This window comes from Pituophis catenifer, unplaced genomic scaffold, assembly GCF_029215685.1.
Source record: "Pituophis catenifer annectens isolate HBS135680 unplaced genomic scaffold, rPitCat1.0.hap2 SCAF_13, whole genome shotgun sequence".
In the NCBI taxonomy this organism is placed as follows: Eukaryota; Metazoa; Chordata; class Lepidosauria; order Squamata; family Colubridae; genus Pituophis; species Pituophis catenifer.
The window spans coordinates 8,369,117-8,390,714 of NW_027256893.1; the positions used below are offsets into that span (position 1 = coordinate 8,369,117).

At 41.7% G+C, this 21,598-nt stretch overlaps 1 protein-coding gene across 1 annotated transcript in view; it reads right to left on the reverse strand.

Annotated features, from left to right (window-relative positions):
- GAN (gigaxonin) overlaps positions 1–20,178 on the reverse strand; it is a 36,497-nt gene extending 16,319 nt beyond the window's left edge. Inside the window, exons 1-5 of the mRNA XM_070953239.1 lie at positions 20,003–20,178; positions 5,968–6,082; positions 4,923–5,273; positions 2,658–2,875; positions 477–598 (exon numbers count right to left, since the gene is read on the reverse strand). Coding sequence (XP_070809340.1) covers positions 477–598; positions 2,658–2,875; positions 4,923–5,273; positions 5,968–6,082; positions 20,003–20,178 — 982 coding nt within the window. The remainder of the gene's footprint in view (positions 1–476; positions 599–2,657; positions 2,876–4,922; positions 5,274–5,967; positions 6,083–20,002) is intronic.
- Between the last annotated feature and the right edge of the window lie 1,420 nt (positions 20,179–21,598).

Consider the following 21,598-nt stretch of genomic DNA (forward strand, 5'->3'; position numbering starts at 1 on the left):
GAAGGCCAGATCCTGAAGATGAAACTCAAATGCTTTGGCCACCTAATGAGAAGGAAGGACTCCCTGGAGAAGAGCCTAATGCTGGGAACGATTGAGGGCAAAAGAAGAAGGGGACGACAGAGAAAGAGATGGCTGGATGGAGTCACTGAAGCAGTCGGCGTGAGCTTAAATGGACTCTGGGGGATATTAGAGGACAGGAAGGCCTGGAGGAACGTTGTCCATGGGGTCGCGATGGGTCAGACACGACTTCACAACTAACAACCACCACCACATGGGTCTGGTGAAACTAATATTTCCTCCTTCCTCCCTCCCTCCCTCTATGTTTTTTTTCCCTCTAAACTAGAGATAAGTTAATTATTTACAGGTTAATACTTGCCCAGGTTCTGATCGACAGTACCTAAAAGCTGATTTGACTTTGTAAATATTTAAAAGATTTGTATCCTTTTTTATTCAAGGGAAGGAGGGAAGTTTCCTACCTGCAGAAAGCACACTGTGGTTTATCCTGGCAGTACTCATAGGAGCCAGCTCTATCCACAATTGCCTGTGACGATCGTACAAAGGGCACATGCATCGCACTGCGGCTGAGGGCTTCCTGGAGCTGAACAGAAAGAAAAAGCAGAAATTAACTCGTCGCATAGGACAATTCATTTTTAAACGCTTTAAAAAGTGCTCAGCGCTCTCTCTTAAATATTTCAGAAAGACTTGGCCTCCAATATGCTGCACAAACTACCGTATTTTTCGGAGTATAAGACACATCAGAGTATAAGACACACCTTAATTTTTGGGGAGGAAAATAAGAAAAAAGCTGATTGGCAGGCAGATCGGCCTCCCGGAATACCCCCAATCAGCTGTTCCCAGAGGTGAATTTTAGCAACAGGTTCCTTGGTTGTGAGCTCTGGGCCTTGTTTCTTTTTTGCTTTTTTTTCTGCCTCTGAAACTTCTGAAACTCTGTTTCAGAAAAAACTTTTTTTCCTGCCTCTGAAAGCTCCGAAACAGCTTCAGAAAAAAAGCGTCTGAAGCTCTGTTTGGAGGCTTCTTTTCTGAAGCTTCGTTTCTGATGCCTTTTTTCAGCCTCTGAAACCTCTGTTTCAGAGGCTGGGCGGGGCTACATTCGGAGTATAAGACGCACCCAGATTTTCACCCTCTTTTTTGGGGGGAAAAAGGTGTGTCTTATACTCCGAAAAATACGGTAATCAGTACTGGGAAAGACAGTAAGAAGCTGAGATAAACCAATCCCAAATAAACCTTTATTTTATTTTTTGGAGAAAAAGATTATAATTTGATTTCTGGCTATAAAACAAGAATCAGAACACAACACTTTTCTTTGCGATGGAGGGAATAAAGAAAGAAAATCCAGGAGAAGAACTCAATTATTTTGATATGAAAGTATTCCTATCTTGACACTTTGGTTAGTAAATTAATCTATTTTGGGGTGTGTGTGAGAAAGGGAAGGATAGGGTAGATTACAATTTACCTTGTGGATCTTGGTCATAAATATAACCCAGCAAGGAACCAGTTCAGGCTACAACTAATCATCCTTTATAGTTTTCTATAAAGGTTTACAGGGTCAATTTAAACCTTTTCTGGGAATAGAATATGACACTTTGGCTACAACGTGGCATTTCACCATCTTTAAAATTACTTCAATATAAAAAGTGAGACAAGCCAACTTGACTGGTAGCTGCCAAGAAACTCTCCCAGATCTTAGCTTGACAGCAGAGATGAAGCTAGGCCCCTGGGTTGAATGATAACTGTTGTGGCCAGCCAGCGGACAGCAGAGCTGGTAGCAGATTCGAACAGTGATAAGGTTGGGGAGGAACCTGGGCCAGTCCTGGAGTCTGGGGAAGACTCTGATGAGGGCTCTGCGTCGGAGGCAGAAAGGGGGCCAGGACCGTATGCCAGTTATCAGCTGCCTTCAGAGTCAGACATCAGTGAGGGAGACGAACAGCTGGAGCCTGTTCCCAGTGTGTGCATGCATAGAGTTGCCAGACGAAGGGAACAGCTAAGGAACAAGGGTCGACTTGGGAGTAAGGCCACAGTTGGACAATGAATGGCCCCTCCCAGATGGAATAAAAGAGGAGCGAAAGGGAATTTGCAGGAGACAATTAGTTCGCTTAATTGGTTCATGACTCTCTGAGACATCTTGCCAAGTTTTGAAGATATCGGCCTGGCAGCTCCCCAAGCCAGATAAGATCTGTGACTATAAATTCTCCCTTGAAAGACTTTGCTGGATGCGAATGAGAGGAATTTACAGTAACTTAATAAAAAGGGTTTTTTATCTGCTTCATGCTCTTGGGAAGCCTAGGTCAGAACAATAACTGTCTCAAAGCAATCCATAATTCTCAAACTCATGAGATTCTTGGTCTTTTCCAGTCTTGCTTTTCTTCTTGCAGATGTTTGGTTACCAAGCCAGGTGACATCAGTAGTCTACCCGATGATGGACTTAGCTTGATAATGAAACATTTTTGCAGGAAAAGTAAGGTCAGGCCACCAAGAACCCAACCATTTGACCCTTAAGCTCCATTTATTCTCTACTACTGCAATCTCAAACATTTCTTGGATGGTGTGTTTGACCTTTATGTCAAATTTATGGCGTCATCTTTCTGATTCCTTCTCTTGCCAAATGAGCTCCATAGCTACTTTCATTAATTACTTACACTCTTTCTTCACCCCCGACGGTCACGATGCACTCAGAGTATCCCCGGGGTTTAAAAGAAGCCAGCATCGCCTCTTCTTGCTGGGGTGGAGTGAGTGGAATGTTGTTACATTCTTTGACAATCTCCCGAACCAATGGCTCATTCATCATTTGTTCACGCAAGTAGGTAGAGTCCAATCCAGTGACCCACACAGCTGACATAACATCCTTCATATGAACCTGGAGAGCCGCAAAGATAACGGAAATCACAAAATGACCTTAACTCCACAAGCTTTATAGACAAGTTTGTGCTTAAACTTTTCTTGTTAAAAAGACTTTCTGTCAGGTTTCGATGTCATCTCAAATAAATTACACTCCCAAACAATTAATCTTTGCTGAAATATTCCATTTATTGAGTATGACAGATCTGGCCCCGACTTCGTCGTAGCCGATACTAACCCTCTGACCCCCAAACCCTTCCCTTTCCATTCCCCAATTCTTATCTTCCCATTGGCCATCTTCCAAGCCAGTCTCCCCAGCTTCTGACCTCACCCCACAGGAATGTTCCCCCCTCCCATCCCATCTCCTAGGGGATATTATCTACAGAGAAAATAAGTAGGTGAAAAGTCAAGCCTCGTCTTTTTTATGGCAGCATCAGAATGCTGACACTTTCTCAGGAAGAGAGGCAACTTCGGAGGGGGGAAGCAGTGGCAGGGTAAGGACTATATTTGCAGGAGACCAATGCTGCTATGAACCACCTCGGCATGGCAGGAAATCCTAGACCAGGTTTCAGCAATTGTAGGCCAAAGCAGGGGTCTTATCCAAATTAGAGAATAAATTGGGTGTGATGCTACTTTGCCTCCTCATGGTGCATCCTGGATAGCACGGTAGTGTGAACCAAACGACTTAGCAACAAGTGGCAGCCAGACTACATCGAAGAATTGGAAGTTAACGACAGCTGGCAGTCAGGCATCTTTGTAGAACTCCTGGCTCTCTAAATACATGGCAACAGATAAACACCAGCTTTCGTCAGATCAGGTGCTGAGTCTAACAGGACATATCGAGGCTGGTTTCCAGCGAGGCTTAATAACCACAGCTGTGTTCATCGACCTTACTGCAGCATACGATACTGCGTGGAAGAAGGGTCTGCCAGGTTTTGACCTTCCTCGCCAGCATTGGTCAACTCTGAACAGAATCCGTACCCAACACGGTGTCTGCCTGGACTCATTGTTTTAGTGGGGTCTTGTCTGTGTGTGACTGTCGTGCTCCTCGACGAAATATCCACCACATTGTGTCCAAATGTCCATCATCACAGCGGCCCAATGTCTGATTTTTTTTCAACAAGCTGAGCGGACTGGACATTAATATTTAAACTACTATAAGTTCATATATTTGCCATACGCTAAATAAATAGAGAATAAATGGTTCCAACGACTAAGTCTTGTAATGAATGAAGGCAACGGGGGCAGGGGTGTGCCTAAAGAAAAAAAAGCAATGACAAGAAATACTACAGTCTATTTACAAGTTGAATAATACATATGGTTGCAATAAATGTTTCAATTCTGCCAAAATGGAGAATATGATGTTAGGACAAAATTTAGCTTTCTTTTATTCCTACTCCTGAGTTTTTAGATAAACAACTGTTCTTGATTGTGCAGCTAAGATGGTGAATTCGACAGTGAATAATGCCTGCTGATATCCTGGAGGTCAGGTAGTCCTCAATTTAACAGCAGTTCGTTTAGTGACTGTTCAAAGTCACAGCGGCACTCAAAAAAGTGACTTATGACTGTTTTTCACACTTACAACCATTGCGGCATCCCCATGTTCAGTGGATCAAAATTCAGGCGCTTGGCAACCGACTCATATTTATGACGGTTAAGAGTGTCTCAAGGTCACGTGATCACTTTTTGTGACCTTCTAATGAACAAAATCAATGGGGAGGGCCAGGTTTGCTTAACAACCGTGTTGCTAACTTCACAACTGCGGCGATTCACTTAACAAGTGTGGCAAGAAAGGTTACAGAATGGGGCAAAACTCACTTAACAAATGTCTCGCTTAGCAACAGAAATCTCGGGCTCAGTTTTGGTCGTAAGTTGAGGACTACCTGTATGGGATGACGTAGGAACTACAGGAGCAAGGAGAATCGAAGCAGAGCAAACATTGAATGACCATGTTCCAAAGCAGGGAGCCAAACATCCAACATTAGAAGCATCCGAATAAACCAACACGAGCAAATAACCGTACGTTTTATCCAAACATCTTAAAAGTTAACTTTTGGACTCTGTACCTTTCTTAATTCGGGATCGTGGGAAATCCACCGAATGACCGCTTCAAAAATATGTTTTTCATCCCCGACGTTTAACTTCTCCAAGGAGAGGACTTCTTTTAGTCTTTGAGGACTGAGTTCTAGGAATTCTTCTGTGCTGCTGACATCCCGGAAGTGTGTTTCAAGATACTCTGAGGCCAGGTAGTGAACGTGGAGGAGACAGTAGTGTAGTGCAAAGTCCCGAATGCCAATACAGTTCTCAGCAGCAATGCAACCCTCCAGAAACTCACAACAGAGCTTTTTCAGGTCCGTAAGCAGCAACAGGTCAGCAGCTTGTACCACATCCTGGATGGTTTCTTCGCTTAGCTTGATCTAGGGTTCAAGGGCAGAAAAGTACAGCCAAGTTATGACGAAGGCATGAGTCAGACTCCAGATACCTTGCTATATGTTAGCACCTTAGATTAATAAACAAGTAAAAGTGGAGTGCTAGAAAAATACAAAAGGTGTTATGGCCAGCCAGCAGGGGATTGGACTAGAAGACCTCCAAGGTCCCTTCCAACTCTTTTATTCTATTTCTATTTCTAACTTGGCTTTCAGAGTCACAGAACACATAGCAGATGTTTTGATTTTCTTTGGGGTTTGCAACTTTCGGCAAAGTGTTTGGCTGGCTGCTGCAGAAGTGAGATTCCCCATTTGGACTTCCAATCTCCTCCAGCTGCATTTTCTTAATGGATGCTAGAGTATATTCAGAATTCAATAGATAAAAAACCATAATCTCTTTGAACAATCACATGATGCTTAAGAATGAAATGAGCGTTTGACAAACTGGGGCAAAGTCTATTTTAACTTTGTGAAGTTTTTATTGATCCATCAGGAGATCCATCAGAAACTGGCCAGGATTCATTGTGGAATACTTCTGTTTTATGAACTTATTTCGTAAGAGATTTAACTTACATCTCTAGACTTACTTTTGAGCGCACATGGTCAGAATTGCGACTGGATACACATATGTGCACACAGAATATTCCTGAAGACATTATGGAGGATTAGGATTAGTAACACATACCTGGCCACTGAAGATGTAGTCCAGAATCTCTTTCATGGTATCCACAGATATCCCTTCAAGTTCAATTTTATACACGGATCCATCATCCTTGGGAGAGTTATAGTTCAGTTTTGTTCTGTAAAGGACAGAATAGGGCAAAACGTCTCAGAAAATCACACATGAAAAACATTCCAGTTTCCGGATTCTTTTCAATAATAACATCTTCTATGATTGTTCTCAAAAATTCCAAGAGCACAAGTAGAAAATTCTTAAGTTAATAAATATTAACATTTCATGGCAATAATTATTTAGACGTTCAGTGAAATTTCGTGGCATTTAGTATTCTACTTAATGATAAAAATTATCCCTTTTCATTTAATTTCTTAAATCTCAGATAGGTTGTACATTTGTCAGGTCCATATGGATACCTGAGCATTTGTACAGAATAATTCCAGATGATGTAATGATACATTTCTCCAAATGCAACAAATATAAGTAAGTCCATGACTGCGAAACAAGGCCCGGTGACAGGACAGGACAGGACAGGACAGGACAGGACAGAATAGAATTCTTTATTGGCCAAGTGTGATTGGACACACAAGGAATTTGTCTTGGTGCATATGCTCTCAGTGTACATAAAATGAAAAAATACATTCGTCAAGAATCATAATGTACAACACTTAATGATAGTCATAGGGAACAGATAAGCAATCAAATCATATTAGGAAACAGTCAATATAAATCTTAAGGATACCAGCAACAAGGTTACAGTCATACAGTCATAAGTGGGAGGAGATGGGTGATAGGAACGATGAGAAGATTAATAGTAATGCAGACTTAGTGAATAGTTTGACAGTGTTGAGGGAATTATTTGTTTAGCAGAGTGATGGCGTTTGGGAAAAAACTGTCCTTGTGCCTAGTTGTTTTGGTGTGCAGTGCTCTATAGCGTCGTTTTGAGGGTAGGAGTTGAAACAATTTATGTCCAGGATGCAAGGGGTCTGTAGATATTTGCACAGCCCTCTTTTTGACTCATGCAGTATACAGGTCCTCAACGGAAGGCAGGTTGGTAGCCATTGGTTTTTCTGCAGTTCTAACTATCCGTTGAAGTCTGTGTCTGTCTTGTTGGGTTGCAGAACCAAACCAGACAGTTATAGAGGTGCAGATGACAGACTCATCAATGTGAAGCAAGGTCATGGCTCTTTATCAGGTATTGCATGAAATGTCCAATTAAGCCAAATAATTAAAAGAAACACCCCACATCAATGTTTAAACTTCAGGGACTCACAATTTGTCAGAATCACAGGAATAGCAGAAGCTATTGTTAAGTATTACAAACGACAGAAACAACAGAATCAATCAAGCAAAATTTGAATTATTTGACTTGACAGCTAGATTCATATGAAACCTTGGACACCGGGCCTTGCCTTGCTCGCCGCCATTTAAACTAGACAAGGTTAATATCATAGCCGTGTCTCTGTTAAGAACTGGGCAAAAGGCCAAAATGCTGAATGTTCTGTCTTGTCAATGAGATCGTGGCACAACTTTGCTGTGGTCTTCATTAAAAGAAAAGGATGCTTTGCAAAACATGTCAGCGTGTGGGAAACTCTCTTCCTTCAAGCCAACCAGCTGACTTGAAGCCTTCCTGATGGGAGCCCCAGCAGAATTGTTCTCTTCGCCACATACATGCACGCACACGCAACCAGGAACAGCTTTTGTGTGCAAGATTACAAAGGATGTGTTTACACAGCACGTTTTATACAGACGAGCCTTTTCTGGTTCAGCCTTTTATGTAATTTTCCACTTAAAAACTTGAACTTACACACAGGATCAAGAAACTTCCAATTCGAACAGTGTTTCTCAACCTTGGCTGCTGGACGATGTGTGGACTTCAACTCCCAGAATTCCCCAGCCAGCTCTGCTGGCTGGGGAATTCTGGGAGTTGAAGTCCACACATCGTCCAGCAGCCAAGGTTGAGAAACACTGAATTAGAAAGTTTGTAGAGATGTTATGAGTCATCCAGGCCATGGTTGTCCCAAAGGGATTTTTCATTCCCATCCATTCCCCAGTGTCCTGTCAAGAGCTGAAGAAGCTTCTTGGATGAGAAGCGAAACGTCTTCAAAAGAAAAAAATGAGAAAGTCCAGTTGCCCTCCTGAAAAAGCACCTTTGGGACTTTCAATTAGAAACACTCTTTCCTTCAGAATAGATAAGGGAGAGCGAGCAAATGAAGCAAGAACAGCAGTAGAAATAAATGTCCTTATTTCTTTCGGTTTTGTTTAAGACAGAAACAGATCTAACTTGCTGTCGACTTTTTTTATTAAAGGGTACCAAGCTTTAAAATGTACCGCATTTCCCCGAAAATAAGACCGGGTCTTATATTAATTTTTGCTCCCAAAGACGCATTAGGGCTTATTTTCTGGTTAGGTCTTATTTTGGGGGAAATACGGGACAAAATGCACCCATCTGGCTGACAATCTTAACTGGGGCTTATTTTGGGGATAGGGCTTATATTATGAGCATCCTGAAAAATCATGCCAGGCCTTGTTTTCTGGTTGGGTCTTATTTTCGGGGGGAAACAAGATAGGCGAGAAAGTTTATTGATGAGTTGCTCAAGTCACCAGTAAGAAACTCGTATGCTTTTCCAAACAGCAAACATAGAAGGAGGTAATATATATACTGGCAAGGAGAGAGAAGATGGGAGAATGTAATTCTCAACTGTCAACTAAAAGTGAATCCTCGGTGAGAATTTATTAGAAATAAAATGCAGATGGCCATAGCTATTCCCAGGACTTGTTTCGAGATATACATTTACATGCATGAAATATGCAATAAGCTCCGAAGCACCAAATACCACTGAGCATCAGTTATGCAGGATGCAGAGGGAGAGTCATAAATTTATCCAGTGACCTCAATTTAATGGAATTTAAAGGCTTGCTCACTGTCAAAAACGGCCCTCTTTCAACCCCTGACGCTATTATATCCGTGTGTCAGCCTGTTAACTATTTGGTGATTTGATTATATATACAGAGCTGTAAGCTGCTTAAACGGTTTGTTTAGACAATTTATCTCTCTGTGTTCTTGTATATACATTTATCTACTTGTGTGCACAGGTAGATGAATCTATAGCGGATTCACGGAGAAGCATAAAACACAAAGAGTTTAATCTACGGAAACTATACAGCAAATGTAGCTCAGGACACGTTTCTCAGAGCCCTGAGTCAGCATTAAGCTTTTATTAAACGTGGCAGAAAACAAGGGGGAATTTTTTTTCAGCGGACACCTTAGTCCAATCCCTTCCCTGTGGTCAAAGTTGGGATCACTGCTGATATGGATAGCACACGCACACAGAGAGAGGGGGGGAGAGAGAAAAAGGGAGAGAAAAAGGGAGAGAGAGGGGGGGAGAGAGAGGGAGGAAGGGGGAGAGAGACAAAGAGAGAGAGAAAAAGGGAGAGAGAGGGGGGGAGAGTGAGGGAGGGAGAGAGAGGGAGGAAGGGAGGGAGGGAGAGGGAGAGAGGGAGAGAGAGGGAGAGGGGGAGAGAGGGGGAGAGAGAGATTCTGTTCAGGTCTTACAGGAGAAGTTTTAGTTCGGCATTCATTTTACTAAATTCAAGACATAAGACATAATGGAAAGAGTTTCTTGAGTCACTCTGCCCCTGAGTTACTCATTATGCAGATAAGAAGGAAGGTGCTTTTCCTTGTTTATTTTCCTCTCCCCCCCCCCCCCCCGGCCACTAGAAGGGAACTGACATCAAAGCAAAGATCCTCAAATGGGAAAAAGACTGCAGGGAGAACCAGGAGTCTATGCTCCTCCCTGCTTATGCATTTTTTTCCAGCTTTTTATAATTCCCTTGAGATGTGTCTGGGGTGAATCAATGTTTAAAGAGGCGCATATATAGCCTCTTTGCCCTGCGGAAGCAACCGTATAGATTTCATTACTTCCTAAATCTCACCTACAGCTACTGACCCAAAGCAACATCCCAGTGCCAAAACACAGCTGAATCATCGTACTTCTTTCCTAAATAAATCCTATATGAAAATTTGTGGGCTGGCGGAATGATTTCCCCATGTTCACCCTAATTAAATCTTGCTTAATTATGTAATATATACAAGGCGGCTTTAATGTGGTGCATTTTTATTCTATAGCTGTAATGTTATCCCCTTGTTCTTCTAATTTGATTTCATTAAAAATGCATTTTAGGGGGTTTTGTGTTACAGAGTTGAGACAATGAAACCCTAAAATCAGTTCCTGCCCCCCCCACCTCCAAAAAACAAACAAACAAGGCTTTATTATTATTTTTCTGCATGTCATACCTTAGCCCTTTGGCAGCACAAATTAAAAGATATAAGCTTTAACCACACCCTGTTCCCACTGCCAATTTTCTGAGAGTTTTGGTTGTGTGTTTTGTTTTCAGGTGCTCTGCACAAGAGCCACTTAAAATAAAAACAAACACTCTGTGTAAAAAAAAAAAAAAACCCAAGGGACTCTACCCTTCCATTTACAGAAGGAGCTACTACAATATTTATACTTAAACTTTATGAACTATTTCTATTCCCCTATCCACTCACGTATTCTCCCCTAAGTGCACTAGTAGGTCAATGGTATCCTGAAAACTGGACCAGACCTCACTCACAAAAGGACCGCAGGAGAAGAATCTTCTGTTTGGAAGTAATTTCTATGTGAACTTCGAAGCTGATCTGGAGGTAAGAAAACGGGGATGGAAAATCCCTATTAGAAGATAGCAGGAGATGAAGTAGCAACACAAGATATCTGGCTATACTCTCCCTATTTCTGATAAGACTTATTGTATTTCTAGAATAGGAATGCAGTGGCTCAGTGGCTAAGACGCTGAGCTTGTCGATTGAAAGGTCGGCAGTTCAAGCGGTTCGAATCCCTAGTGCCGCGTAACGGGGTGAGCTCCCGTTCCTTGTCCCAGCTTCTGCCAACCTAGCAGTTCGAAAGCATGTTAAAAAAATGCAAGTGGAAAAATAGGGACCACATTTGATGTGTTCTATGCGCCTTTGGTGTTGAGTCATGCCGGCCACATGACCACGGAGACGTCTTCGGACAGCGCTGGCTCTTTGGCTTTGAAACGGAGATGAGCACTGCCCCCTAAGAGTCGGGAACGACTAGCACATATGTGCGAGGGAAACCTTTACCTTTACCTTTATTTCTATAATGTTGTAGCCCAAACAGTTTCAGGGTGAAGGCCTCTTTATTGAAAGTTATGTCCCATAATCTATCATACTGGCCCATAGACAGACAGATGTTGGTAGATAGATGTTTTTCAACTTCCCAGTCTACAGCTGAGTGTTAAGCACTTAGCCCAAAGTTACCCAGGCAGTTTCTGTGCCTGGGGAGGACTCCCTAGAACATAGGCCTCTTTGCATTTGGTCTGGCACCTTAACTATTACACAACACCGGCTCTTGTATATACAATAGACACACATGGAGGATGAATGTAAATCTGTGCTTGGTTTGCTTTCCTTGATAACGTATTTCTCTTTTTGGACCAATGCATAAATGGTAACTTTTGAAAACATGCTTTACTTGGGAGGCCACTTTCAGAACCAAATCTGGAGCACTAGACTTCTTTTGGTTTCCAAACTCTATGTAAGTCAACTATTGAACTTTAAAATAATGACCAAGGTGACATTGGGCCAGTCGCTCTCTCAGCTCAACCCACTTTACAGAGTTGATACTGTGGACAAAACAGGAGGACGGAAGGAGTTACTGTAAAGGTAAAGGTTCCCCTCGCACATATTACGATCATCATGTACAACAGCTTTTTTTTTTTTTAATTTGATTTATATGCCACCCTTCTCCGGAGACTCAGGGTGGCTTACAGTGCACTAAGCAATAGCCTTCATACTTTTTGTATATTTTATACAAAGTCAGCTTATTGCCCCCACAAACTGGGTCCTCATTTCACCTATCTTAGAAAGGATGGAAGGCTGAGTCAACCTTGAGCCTTGGAGAGATTCGAACCAGCTTCATTTCTCGTAACACATTCGAGGGTGTAAAAGAATTTAGACCTGACCCAAAGGACTGAGACAAGAGGTTATACGGAGATTGGAGGGTTTTGAGGTAGAAGGGAAGACAATAAAGTATTCAAAATAAACTTTGCATTGATGTTATTTAATATAAAAGATAAAGGTTCCCCTCGCACATATGTGCTAGTTGTACCTGACTCTAGGGGGCGGTGCTCATCTCCGTTTCAAAGCCGAAGAGCCAGCGCAGTCCGAAGTCGTCTCCGTGGTCATGTAGCCAGCATGACTCAACGCCAAAGGCGCACGGAACGCTGTTATCTTCCCACCAAAGGTGGTCCCTATTTTTCTGCTTGCATTTTTTTTTTACGTGCTTTTGAACTGCTAGGTTGGCAGAAACTGGGACAAGTAACAGGAGCTCAACCCATTACACGGCACTAAGGATTCGAACAGCTGAACTGCCGACCTTTCGATCGACAAGCTCAGCGTGTACAAAGTAACAAAAGGAGGATTTTAAAAAATTAAAACACAACAAATAGGTCAGTAACATTTAGATACTTAAAACAGTATCTAAAAAAACTTAGGGTAGATTTTGTTGTTGTTGCATGGATAGTGTCTAAATATTCTATATTGTAAATATGTAACCATGCTGCAGGACGCAAAGTAAGCAAACTAGGGATAGGATGCAGGGCTTCTGAAGTTTCCTCCAAGCTTCTTAACTGCAGTTCCATTCTGGTTCAGGTGACCAGAAAGGAGAAGAAGAGAAGCTTCCAAGGGGAGTTGCTGCCCAATTTTCTCTCCCATAGGAATGTACTGTGGGATTATTCCTAGCATTCTTTTTTTAAAAAAAATCTGGCCCCCTTTTAAAGCTTGATTTTTCTTTGCTTTGCTTCTCCCTTTCCTTCAAAGTTTTGTTGTATTTTGCAGAGCTATTCCCTTGCTGATGGACAAGGAGAGACATTCAGAGTTCTAAGCCCAGTTATTCCCAACGTACCTTTGGGTGGAAAAGAATAAAAATGAGTCACCTCCTGAATTCTAAGTTTTAAGTTTTGAATTCTGAGTTCTAAGATTTTTCTTTTGGGGATGTTAGCAAAAAAGGGTCCAAATCTGGGGGTGGCTACAGGGGACTTCAGATTAATTCTACCCATCCAACAACCCTACAACATTTTTCAAAGTAAAAAAAAAAAAAAAAAAAAACCTCTGCAATTATTTGCTATAATTTTTAAGGGAAATAGCAACTGCAGGAAAGACAATTCGAAATGGTGGAATGGCTACTCTATTAATTCAAGACTGAGGATTTGGATACTAGGCACGTCTATGTCCAGTGCTAGCTTAGATAGCAGCTTAAAAGAAAGTATGATTCAGTCTTAATAATAATAATACAGATCTATGCTCTCACTCTTTCTCTAATTACCTTTCATCTGATAAAAAAAAATGCATGAGTCAGTTACATGCACACTCCCATCTCCATACAGAAATGAACTGAATTATTTTTCATCTACCGGTACTGTTAATCCTCAAGGACAGATAGAAATATATGTTGGCATCTATCTCCAAACTCTTTATTTTACACGTTGTGGATTAAATGTATGTGAATATTTATATTATTTGAAAACATTCCATCCATTAAAGAGAACCTGTTCCAAGGATTTAATAATGTTCCAATGGGCCTGAACTATATGCTAAAATGATAAACTAGTTCAGCTAGATACAAAACATGTAAGATTACATAAAAACAGATGATAAAAAAGCACCTGAATTGTAACTATGGCTGACAATCCACTTTAGAGCTCTTAAACAGCAGTGCGTGTGCATGTGTGCGTACACACACACACACATCTCAGTATATCTTACATGTAAACTAATAAAAAAGGAATAATCTACATACTGCCATTGCCAGGTGGGAAAATGACAGCTGTCAAACAACTGCTATATAACATTTATTATAGCACTTGGAATAATGATGTGTGACTTTTACAAGTTACCATATTTTTCAGAGTATAAGACGCACCGGAGTATAAGATGCAGCTTAGTTTTTGGGAAGGAAAATGGGGGGGGGGGAATCTGTCTACAAGGTATTCATCTGGCTAGCATCCTTAGTCTGGTCAACTTCAGCACATTAGTTTGCTGGTTTTTATTCCTTACTAGGGGATAAAAAAACAGCTTCTAAAGCACAGCTGATCTTCGGAGAGAGAAGCTATGAGAAAAGCAGGCAAACCACGGAGATCTCGCTAGTGCCTCATTAGGGCTGGGAAAAAAAGCTTCTACATTCGGAGTATAAGGCGCACCCAAATTTTCAGCCTCTTTTAGGAGGGAAAAAAGTGCATCTTAATACTCCGAAATATACGGTACCTTGATTTGGAACTTATCCTACACAGTGGAGAAGCAGATCTTCACATGGAAGAAAATAGTGTAATAAATCACTGCTCTCTTTCCAAGAGTGTCACAACATTATGAAAACACTAATTGCATCCTATAATAAGGACCTTTAAATACCCAGGCATCTTTTAGATAAGAGTGTTCTGTTGCTTTATTTAAAATGAGTATTTAAATAATGTATTTAGAGTTGAAGAAGGGAAGAAGAACTACAGTTTAAATTATATGTGACACATCTTCAGTTTCTTATTTGAGAAATATTTATGTAATCAGTTGTGAAATTCCTATCTCAGCTGTTTACTGCCATTCTTTATTCCCAGAGTTAACATGCTTTCTAGCATTTAAACTATATAAATCAGAGGCCTTCAAACTTGGCAGTTTTAAGACTTGTGGACTTCAACTCCCAGAATTCTCCAGCCAGCATAGGAGATGAAGTCCACAAGTCTTAAAGCTGCCTGGTTTGGGGATCCCTGATATAAATCCTCCAAGAAAAGGCTCTTTAATTACTTGACAGTCAGCAGTTTCATAACTCTTCTTCACCATAAAAAAATGCCTCTTTGATTTTCACAAAGGCGCTGATAGCTCTTAACTACCAATATTACCCACTGAAGTCTTGGTAAACAACAGAGGCTCTGCCTCTTTTTGCATGAATGATACACCTGAATGTGTCAGTAATTTTCCCACCACTCCACCCATCCATCCAGATGCAAGAGGCATATATTCTAAACTTCTTCCTACCTGTCTTAATGAGGAAGTCAGCAATTTTCTCCTGTTCACAGCACAAAGAAAGGACTGGTTTTAAGGGGCACTGACGATTAACAGAAGGGTTGCCCATGAAAAGAGGTCAACCTAGGAATCTCCTGTTATCTATCTGAGAGGTTTGTTTACACTTTTAAAGCTACGATAGTGCCTTTCTTATGCTGGAGAAGTGGGAAATGGCAGGAAGAAGGAAGAAATAGGGGGGTTTGGTAACTAACTGGGCAAGCAAGAAGCAAAAAAGAAATCAAAAGAACAGAAAAAGAAACCCCCTGAATCCATAATGTGGTTGCTCATACATAATTTTACCTTTGTTACCAGTTGCTCTAAATTTTAAATTAAGCAGCATGAGACTTCTCATCTGGTTGTTCTTAGAGCTAGTCTGCTCTCGTGGTTTGAAGGCACACAAATATTTTCTTGATGTTAAGAACCTGGATGGTTAAGAACATGGACAGTACCTGGATGAACAGCCCTGCAGAGATGGCCAGGTGAGCAACTGGTATCAGTTTCATATTAGAAGCTAAGATACAAAATGAACTTAAAGCTAATTTCAACAATCCCTTTCCCGTGACATGACTTCATACTTCAGGCTTTCTCGTCGAGTTCAGTAAACGCCTTAGTTGAAGAACTGATGCTTAATTTTTCAATGAGAACAGGACATCATTAGAGCGCAAAAATGGGAGAGGGGGACTCTGCACATGCTCAGAGTTACCTTCCTTCCTAGTTTAGAAGAATTATTTAAAGACATTATATAAAGGACACGCCAGCATCAAAAAATGATTCTCTTATTTGTTGGGCTCAATAATCTGTGAAAGCAGAGATTCAGCCACCTTACTTTCAAAATTATTTCTTATCGTTTAGCCGTGTGAGTAAACCAAGCTGTTCTGGCTTGTTCGGCACAAAGTTGAACAAGTGAAGGTTACACGCAAAGCCAGACACCACCTAGCAGGCAACTCATGGAAAAATGTTGTCAACAATTGTCAAGAAGCTATGCAACTCTTTCAAACTCACAGGCAGGAACTTGTTTAAAAAAAGAAAAGAAAAGAATCCGAGGCCTGTTGGAAGGCTGCCAGTTCAGCCAATGCTTACTAAGCATATTTGAATAGCCTGCTAAAGCAGGCCACGAGATCGTCCCATTCCATTGTCCAATAATGGCTAACTTTTAACCAATCACTGGATTTCAACATTAAATATTGCACCCTGGAGCAATCGCTATTTATTTTATTTAATCAATATATTAGCCACCTCGATTGCTGAAGGAGCTCAAAATGCTTTTTTTTTTTTTTTTAACAAAGGAAAAAATAATTTAAAATTTTAATTTAGACTACAAGAAGCAAATAAAAACCACTCTTGTTCGAAAACAAGAATACAAACATACACCATAAGGAACATAGATCTTCCAGTCCTACCGCCGGTTTAAAAAAAGCCAAGACTTCCCAGTGTTCCTAAAAGGATAACTGAATTACAACTAGATGAGGGATGTTCCACAGGGCAGAGATCGTCACAAAGAGAGGACCTCTCCAGGATCCCCTTGCCCAAATGCCATTGCTTTTCTTTTGAGACCCAGATCATGCCAACCTGTTAGGAGGGAGTTGAATGCTTCTTCACTGTGCATCTCTCAACCCCTTTAATTGCTATAAAAGATTATCTGAACCGGAAAACTAAATCCTGGCACAGTCTCTCTAACCACCGGTGCCTTTACTGACTCAACTGGAAACATCCAAGTCCTGTGGGAGGACGTGAAGTGAGACCATTTAATCCTGCTCTCTGGTTTCCAACAAGTCAGTCAGGGAGTTTCTCAACCATATCTGATTGGCCTCTGTTTACCGGTAATGTATTATGGTGCTACTCTTCTGGCACCCTTAAAAACCGTGCCAAATTTAACTTGAAAACTCTCATCCCACAAACCCCAAATAAATTTAAACAAAAACAAGCTCCTATAGAAAATGTTTTTGGGGCCGGGGGGGCGGAGAGAATCTGAATAATAAAAGAAAAACTGGTTTTTCCCAAGCCAGCATCCCTGCAACATCTCTTTATGGCTATTACAAGCTAGGTAGGGATTTGTAAGAGTCTATCACAAAGAAACAGAAGGTTTACCACATGCCTGTCCCTTGTATCATCTTTGCTACTAACTTAATGCATGCCTATTTAATAAACAAACTACTCTGCTGAGTAATTTACATTCATCTTGAATGGTGGATCCTTGGGAAATGAATTTGGGACCAACCATAAAAGACTAGATTTCTGAATCTCTCATCACATTGGGTCACATCTGGACCAAGAAGCCCTGGTGGGGTTGAGCCAGTGGAAATGGAGCATGGGTTGTCACGATGCCATAGTGAGAAGAGTATGATATGTTTATGTCATTTGTTTATTGACTTTGTGGTGAGTCACCTAGGATTAGTGTATAAGATAGGCTGCTATAGACTCCTTATAAATCAATAAACTGCCTTCTATTTAATCCTCTAAGGCATTTATGTAATAGAATGTTAAGAATTTAGGCACATTATATACAATTATTGAAACTAAAATAGCTTATTTTATTACAACTGAGAAGATAGAGCAATAGATGGCCTATATAGCTAGATTTAATAATATATTAAAAGAATGAGCCGGTGTTAGCATTTTATAGATATTCTTTTAGCTTCTAAGAATGCTACTGCTCCCTTATTCATTATCTTCCATCAGAGAGATAGAGATAGAGAGATAGAGAGATAGATATGGACCGTAATCTATCATGCTGGATGAGTGCAGGTTGGCACAAGATGTTTTTCTACTTGACAGTTAGGACAGAGAGGGGGGAGAGGGGAGAGGGAGGGAGGGAGAGATGATAGATAGATAAATAGATGGATAGATAGATGGATAGATAGATGTGGGGGGGGGGAGATGATAGTTTATGCTTTCCTAATCTACTTTCTTATTTTGTTCTACTTCTCTTAACCCTACCCTACTCCGAGTGGGAGGTGAACACCTTCACCACTAGCCCACCACGCTACTCAGATATACTCTGTATAATATATATAGATATAGATATATAAATGATCTATAGATGAGATGGAGAGACAGACTTTATTGTCCCTTTGAATGTACACTAATTGGCATACGTTAAAATGAAATTTCGTTGCCTACTGGTCTCAAAGGGCCACCCGCCTTCCACATACGCTACACCAACATGAAACATACATACAAAATCATGCCTATTAACCACATTGCAGAAAAATATGACTTTAGCCACAGGGCGGTCAACGCCTAGAATGCCCTACCCGACTCTGTGGTTTCTTCCCCAAATCCCCATAACTTTAACCTTAAGACTGTTTATTGTTGATCTCACCCCATTCCTAAGAGGTCTGTAAGGGGCATGCATAAGCGCACCTGCGTGCCTTTCCCTGTCCTACTGTCCCCATTTATTCATATCCATTTCATGTATTCATAATCATGTTTATACTTATATCTGTTATCTAACACATGCTTGACAAAATAAAATAAAAATGTCCTATGACACAAGATAAGAGCACCAGCGTGCCTACCATCCTCGTCCTAATATTTTCTTTTATTCGTATCCTTTTCATGTATTTATAATTATGTTTATATCCATTTCTGTTATCTAATAGGTGCTTGACAAAATAAAATAAAATAACAATGTCATATGACACAAGATAAGAGCACCAGCGTGCCTACCGTCCCTGTCCTAATGTTTTCTTTTATTCGTATCCTTTTCATGTATTTTTAAATTATGTTTACAAACTATTCTAAAAATACGAACTCCAGGTATATTAGTAAAGAAAGCAGCAAACATCCTGCGAGCTCCGGAACTTAAAATTTTAAAATTTTAACTAAATGCTTACTTAAATAAAATTTTAATTATTTTAAAATTTTAACTAAACGCTTACTTAAGTAAAATTTTAATTATTTTAAAATTTTAACTAAACGCTTACTTAAGTAAAATTTTAATTACATTTTAAAATTTTAACTAAAAGCTTAGTTAAATAAAATTTTAATTACATTTTAAAATTTTAAAAAGTTTCCGAGCTCGCCGGATGTCTGCTTCTTTAATAATTATGTTTACATCCATTTCTGTTATCCAATAGGCACTTGACGAAATAAAATAACATAAAAATAATGTCTTATGACACAAGAGAAGCAATGAGGTCTGGGGGAAAACAGACCACCCCCCAACCCCCCCCCTAGCAACCACCAAGAGGCTCCTCTTTGCTTCATAATCACCAAGTTTTTTTGTTTGTCAAGCATATATAATGGCGCAGTCCTGGAAGAAGGAAGATCTACCTACTATTGAAGAATGGACACTAAAAGTAGTGAATTTAGCGGAGATGGCTAAAATTTCAGCATATTTGAAGGATCATTCAAATGAAAGATATATATTGGAATGGAGAAGATGGATTGACTATATTCAAAATAAATATGGGACTAAAAAGTTTCAGATAGCTTATGAGTGAAAAAAAAAAGATATTTAAGGGAATTCTTATATTTAGTCATGTAAAGGGGAGTTAAAGTGCAAGAGGGAGATAGGAGTTTATAGACAGTCTGCATATGTTAGCTTATGTTTGTTAAATGCTATACCCTGTATTTTGCTCTGGGAAGTCCAAGGGGGGGGGAAGAGGGGGGGGAATTGTTTGTAAAAAAAATTTTTTTTTAAACTTTTCAATAAAAAAAAAGCATATATAAGATAACAGGGTAAAAGCATAAATCAGGGGTGGGCAACGGTGGCCCTTTGACCTGTGGACTTCAACTCCCAGAATTCCTGAGACAGCGAAGCTGTCTCAGGAATTCTGGGAGTTGAAGTCCACAGGTGGTCAAAGGGCCACCGTTGCCCACCCCTGGCATAAATGTACCATTTGAATCCATGAAAAGAGTAAAGAAAGGAAGATTAGGACAGGGACGGCTTCCCTCCCTCACGGCCTGGCCCGGGCTCCGCTGACCCACCTGACGTAGGGGCTGGCGGCGGCCAGGATGTTGGTCTGCACCGGGATCTCCTGCCCGTCCAGTACCAGGTTGGCGTCGCAGAAGCGGCCCTCCTGACGGAAGGAGCTCAGCGCCCTCAGCAGCCGCGCCGCGTGCTGCGGGTCGGAGACGGAGCTGCCCGGAGCCCCGCTCGACATGGCGGCGGCTTCGACCCCCCACCGCGCGCTTTGCGCCTTCGCCTCGACTCGAACCTCACTTCTTCAACGCCGGCCGGGAACCGCCATCCTGCCGCGCCGCGCCGGCGACGCCTGACCTCATCTCCGCGCGACGGAAACACGCCCACCCGGGGGCGGGGCGGCGAGGGTGACGCCGCCCCCCCCTCCCGAGAGGGGAGGGGCGCTCGCTCCCCTCCTCCTCCTCCTCCCCTCGTGGGGGCGGGGCTTCGGCCGCGCCTAGCACGTGCTGCAAAAAAAAAGAAGAAAAGCCAGAGGCGGCAGGGAAGCCGCCTTTTCCTCCCCCGCCCCCCCGGACTACAATGCCCCTCGTTCCCAGCCGGGAAGCGGAAGGAGCGAGGCTGGCCTGACTTTTCCTCCTTTTAATGTTGTTGATAACGGAAGGGCCTGGCTTTCTGGATATGCTCAGAAGGAAGATGGGCTGCAGACCTGAGTTTCCAGCCCAATGGGATGTGTGGGACTACAGTTCCCAGGCTTCCCAGCCCAAAAATAGGGTCTCTGGTGTTATGGCTTACTTCCTCTGGAGCAGAGGTCTCCAACCTTGGCAACTTTAAGCCTGGCGGACTTCAACTCCCAGAATTCCCTGTCCGCTGGGCTTAAAGGAGTTCTGGGAGTTGAAGTCCGCCAGGCTTAAAGGAATTCTGGGAGTTGAAGTCCGCCAGGCTTAAAGGAATTCTGGGTGTTGAAGTCCACCAGGCTTAAAGGAATTCTGGGACTTGAAGTCCACCAGGCTTAAAGGAATTCTGGGAGTTGAAGTCCGCCAGGCTTAAAGGAATTCTGGGAGTTGAAGTCCACAGGCTTAAATCAATTCTGGGAGTTGAAGTCCACCAGGCTTAAAGGAATTCTGGGAGTTGAAGTCCGCCAGGCTTAAAGTTGCCAAGGTTGGAGACCCCTGCTCTGGAGGACACCCAATTAGGGAAGACTGACAGGGTGCAAAGGAGCAGTGATGGTCTGTGCGCAAGACAGATATGATAAATCACACCAAAATATGGATTTTTTTTTCAGGCTAAAATGCCCAGTGTTGGAATTTTATTACTCTTCTCAAGGAGGACCCAATGGCTCAGTGATTAAAGACCCTGAGCTTTTCAGCTTGGAGATCTGACAGCCTTGGGTTCAAGATCCCATCTCCATTTCTGCCCACCTAGCAAATTTGAAAGCAAGCAAAGTGCGAGGAGATAAATAGGTAGCACTTCCGATGGGAAGGTAACAGCGTTCCATGGGCCTTTGGGGAAATAACCATGATGGCTACATGACCATAGTCGTTGTCTTCGGACAACATTGACTCTGTTGGCTAAGAAACGGAGATGAGCACCGTGCCCTATAGTCGGATATGATGGGGACACCTTTTCCTTTTCATTCTTCTCAAGGAGTTCCTGTCCAGGAA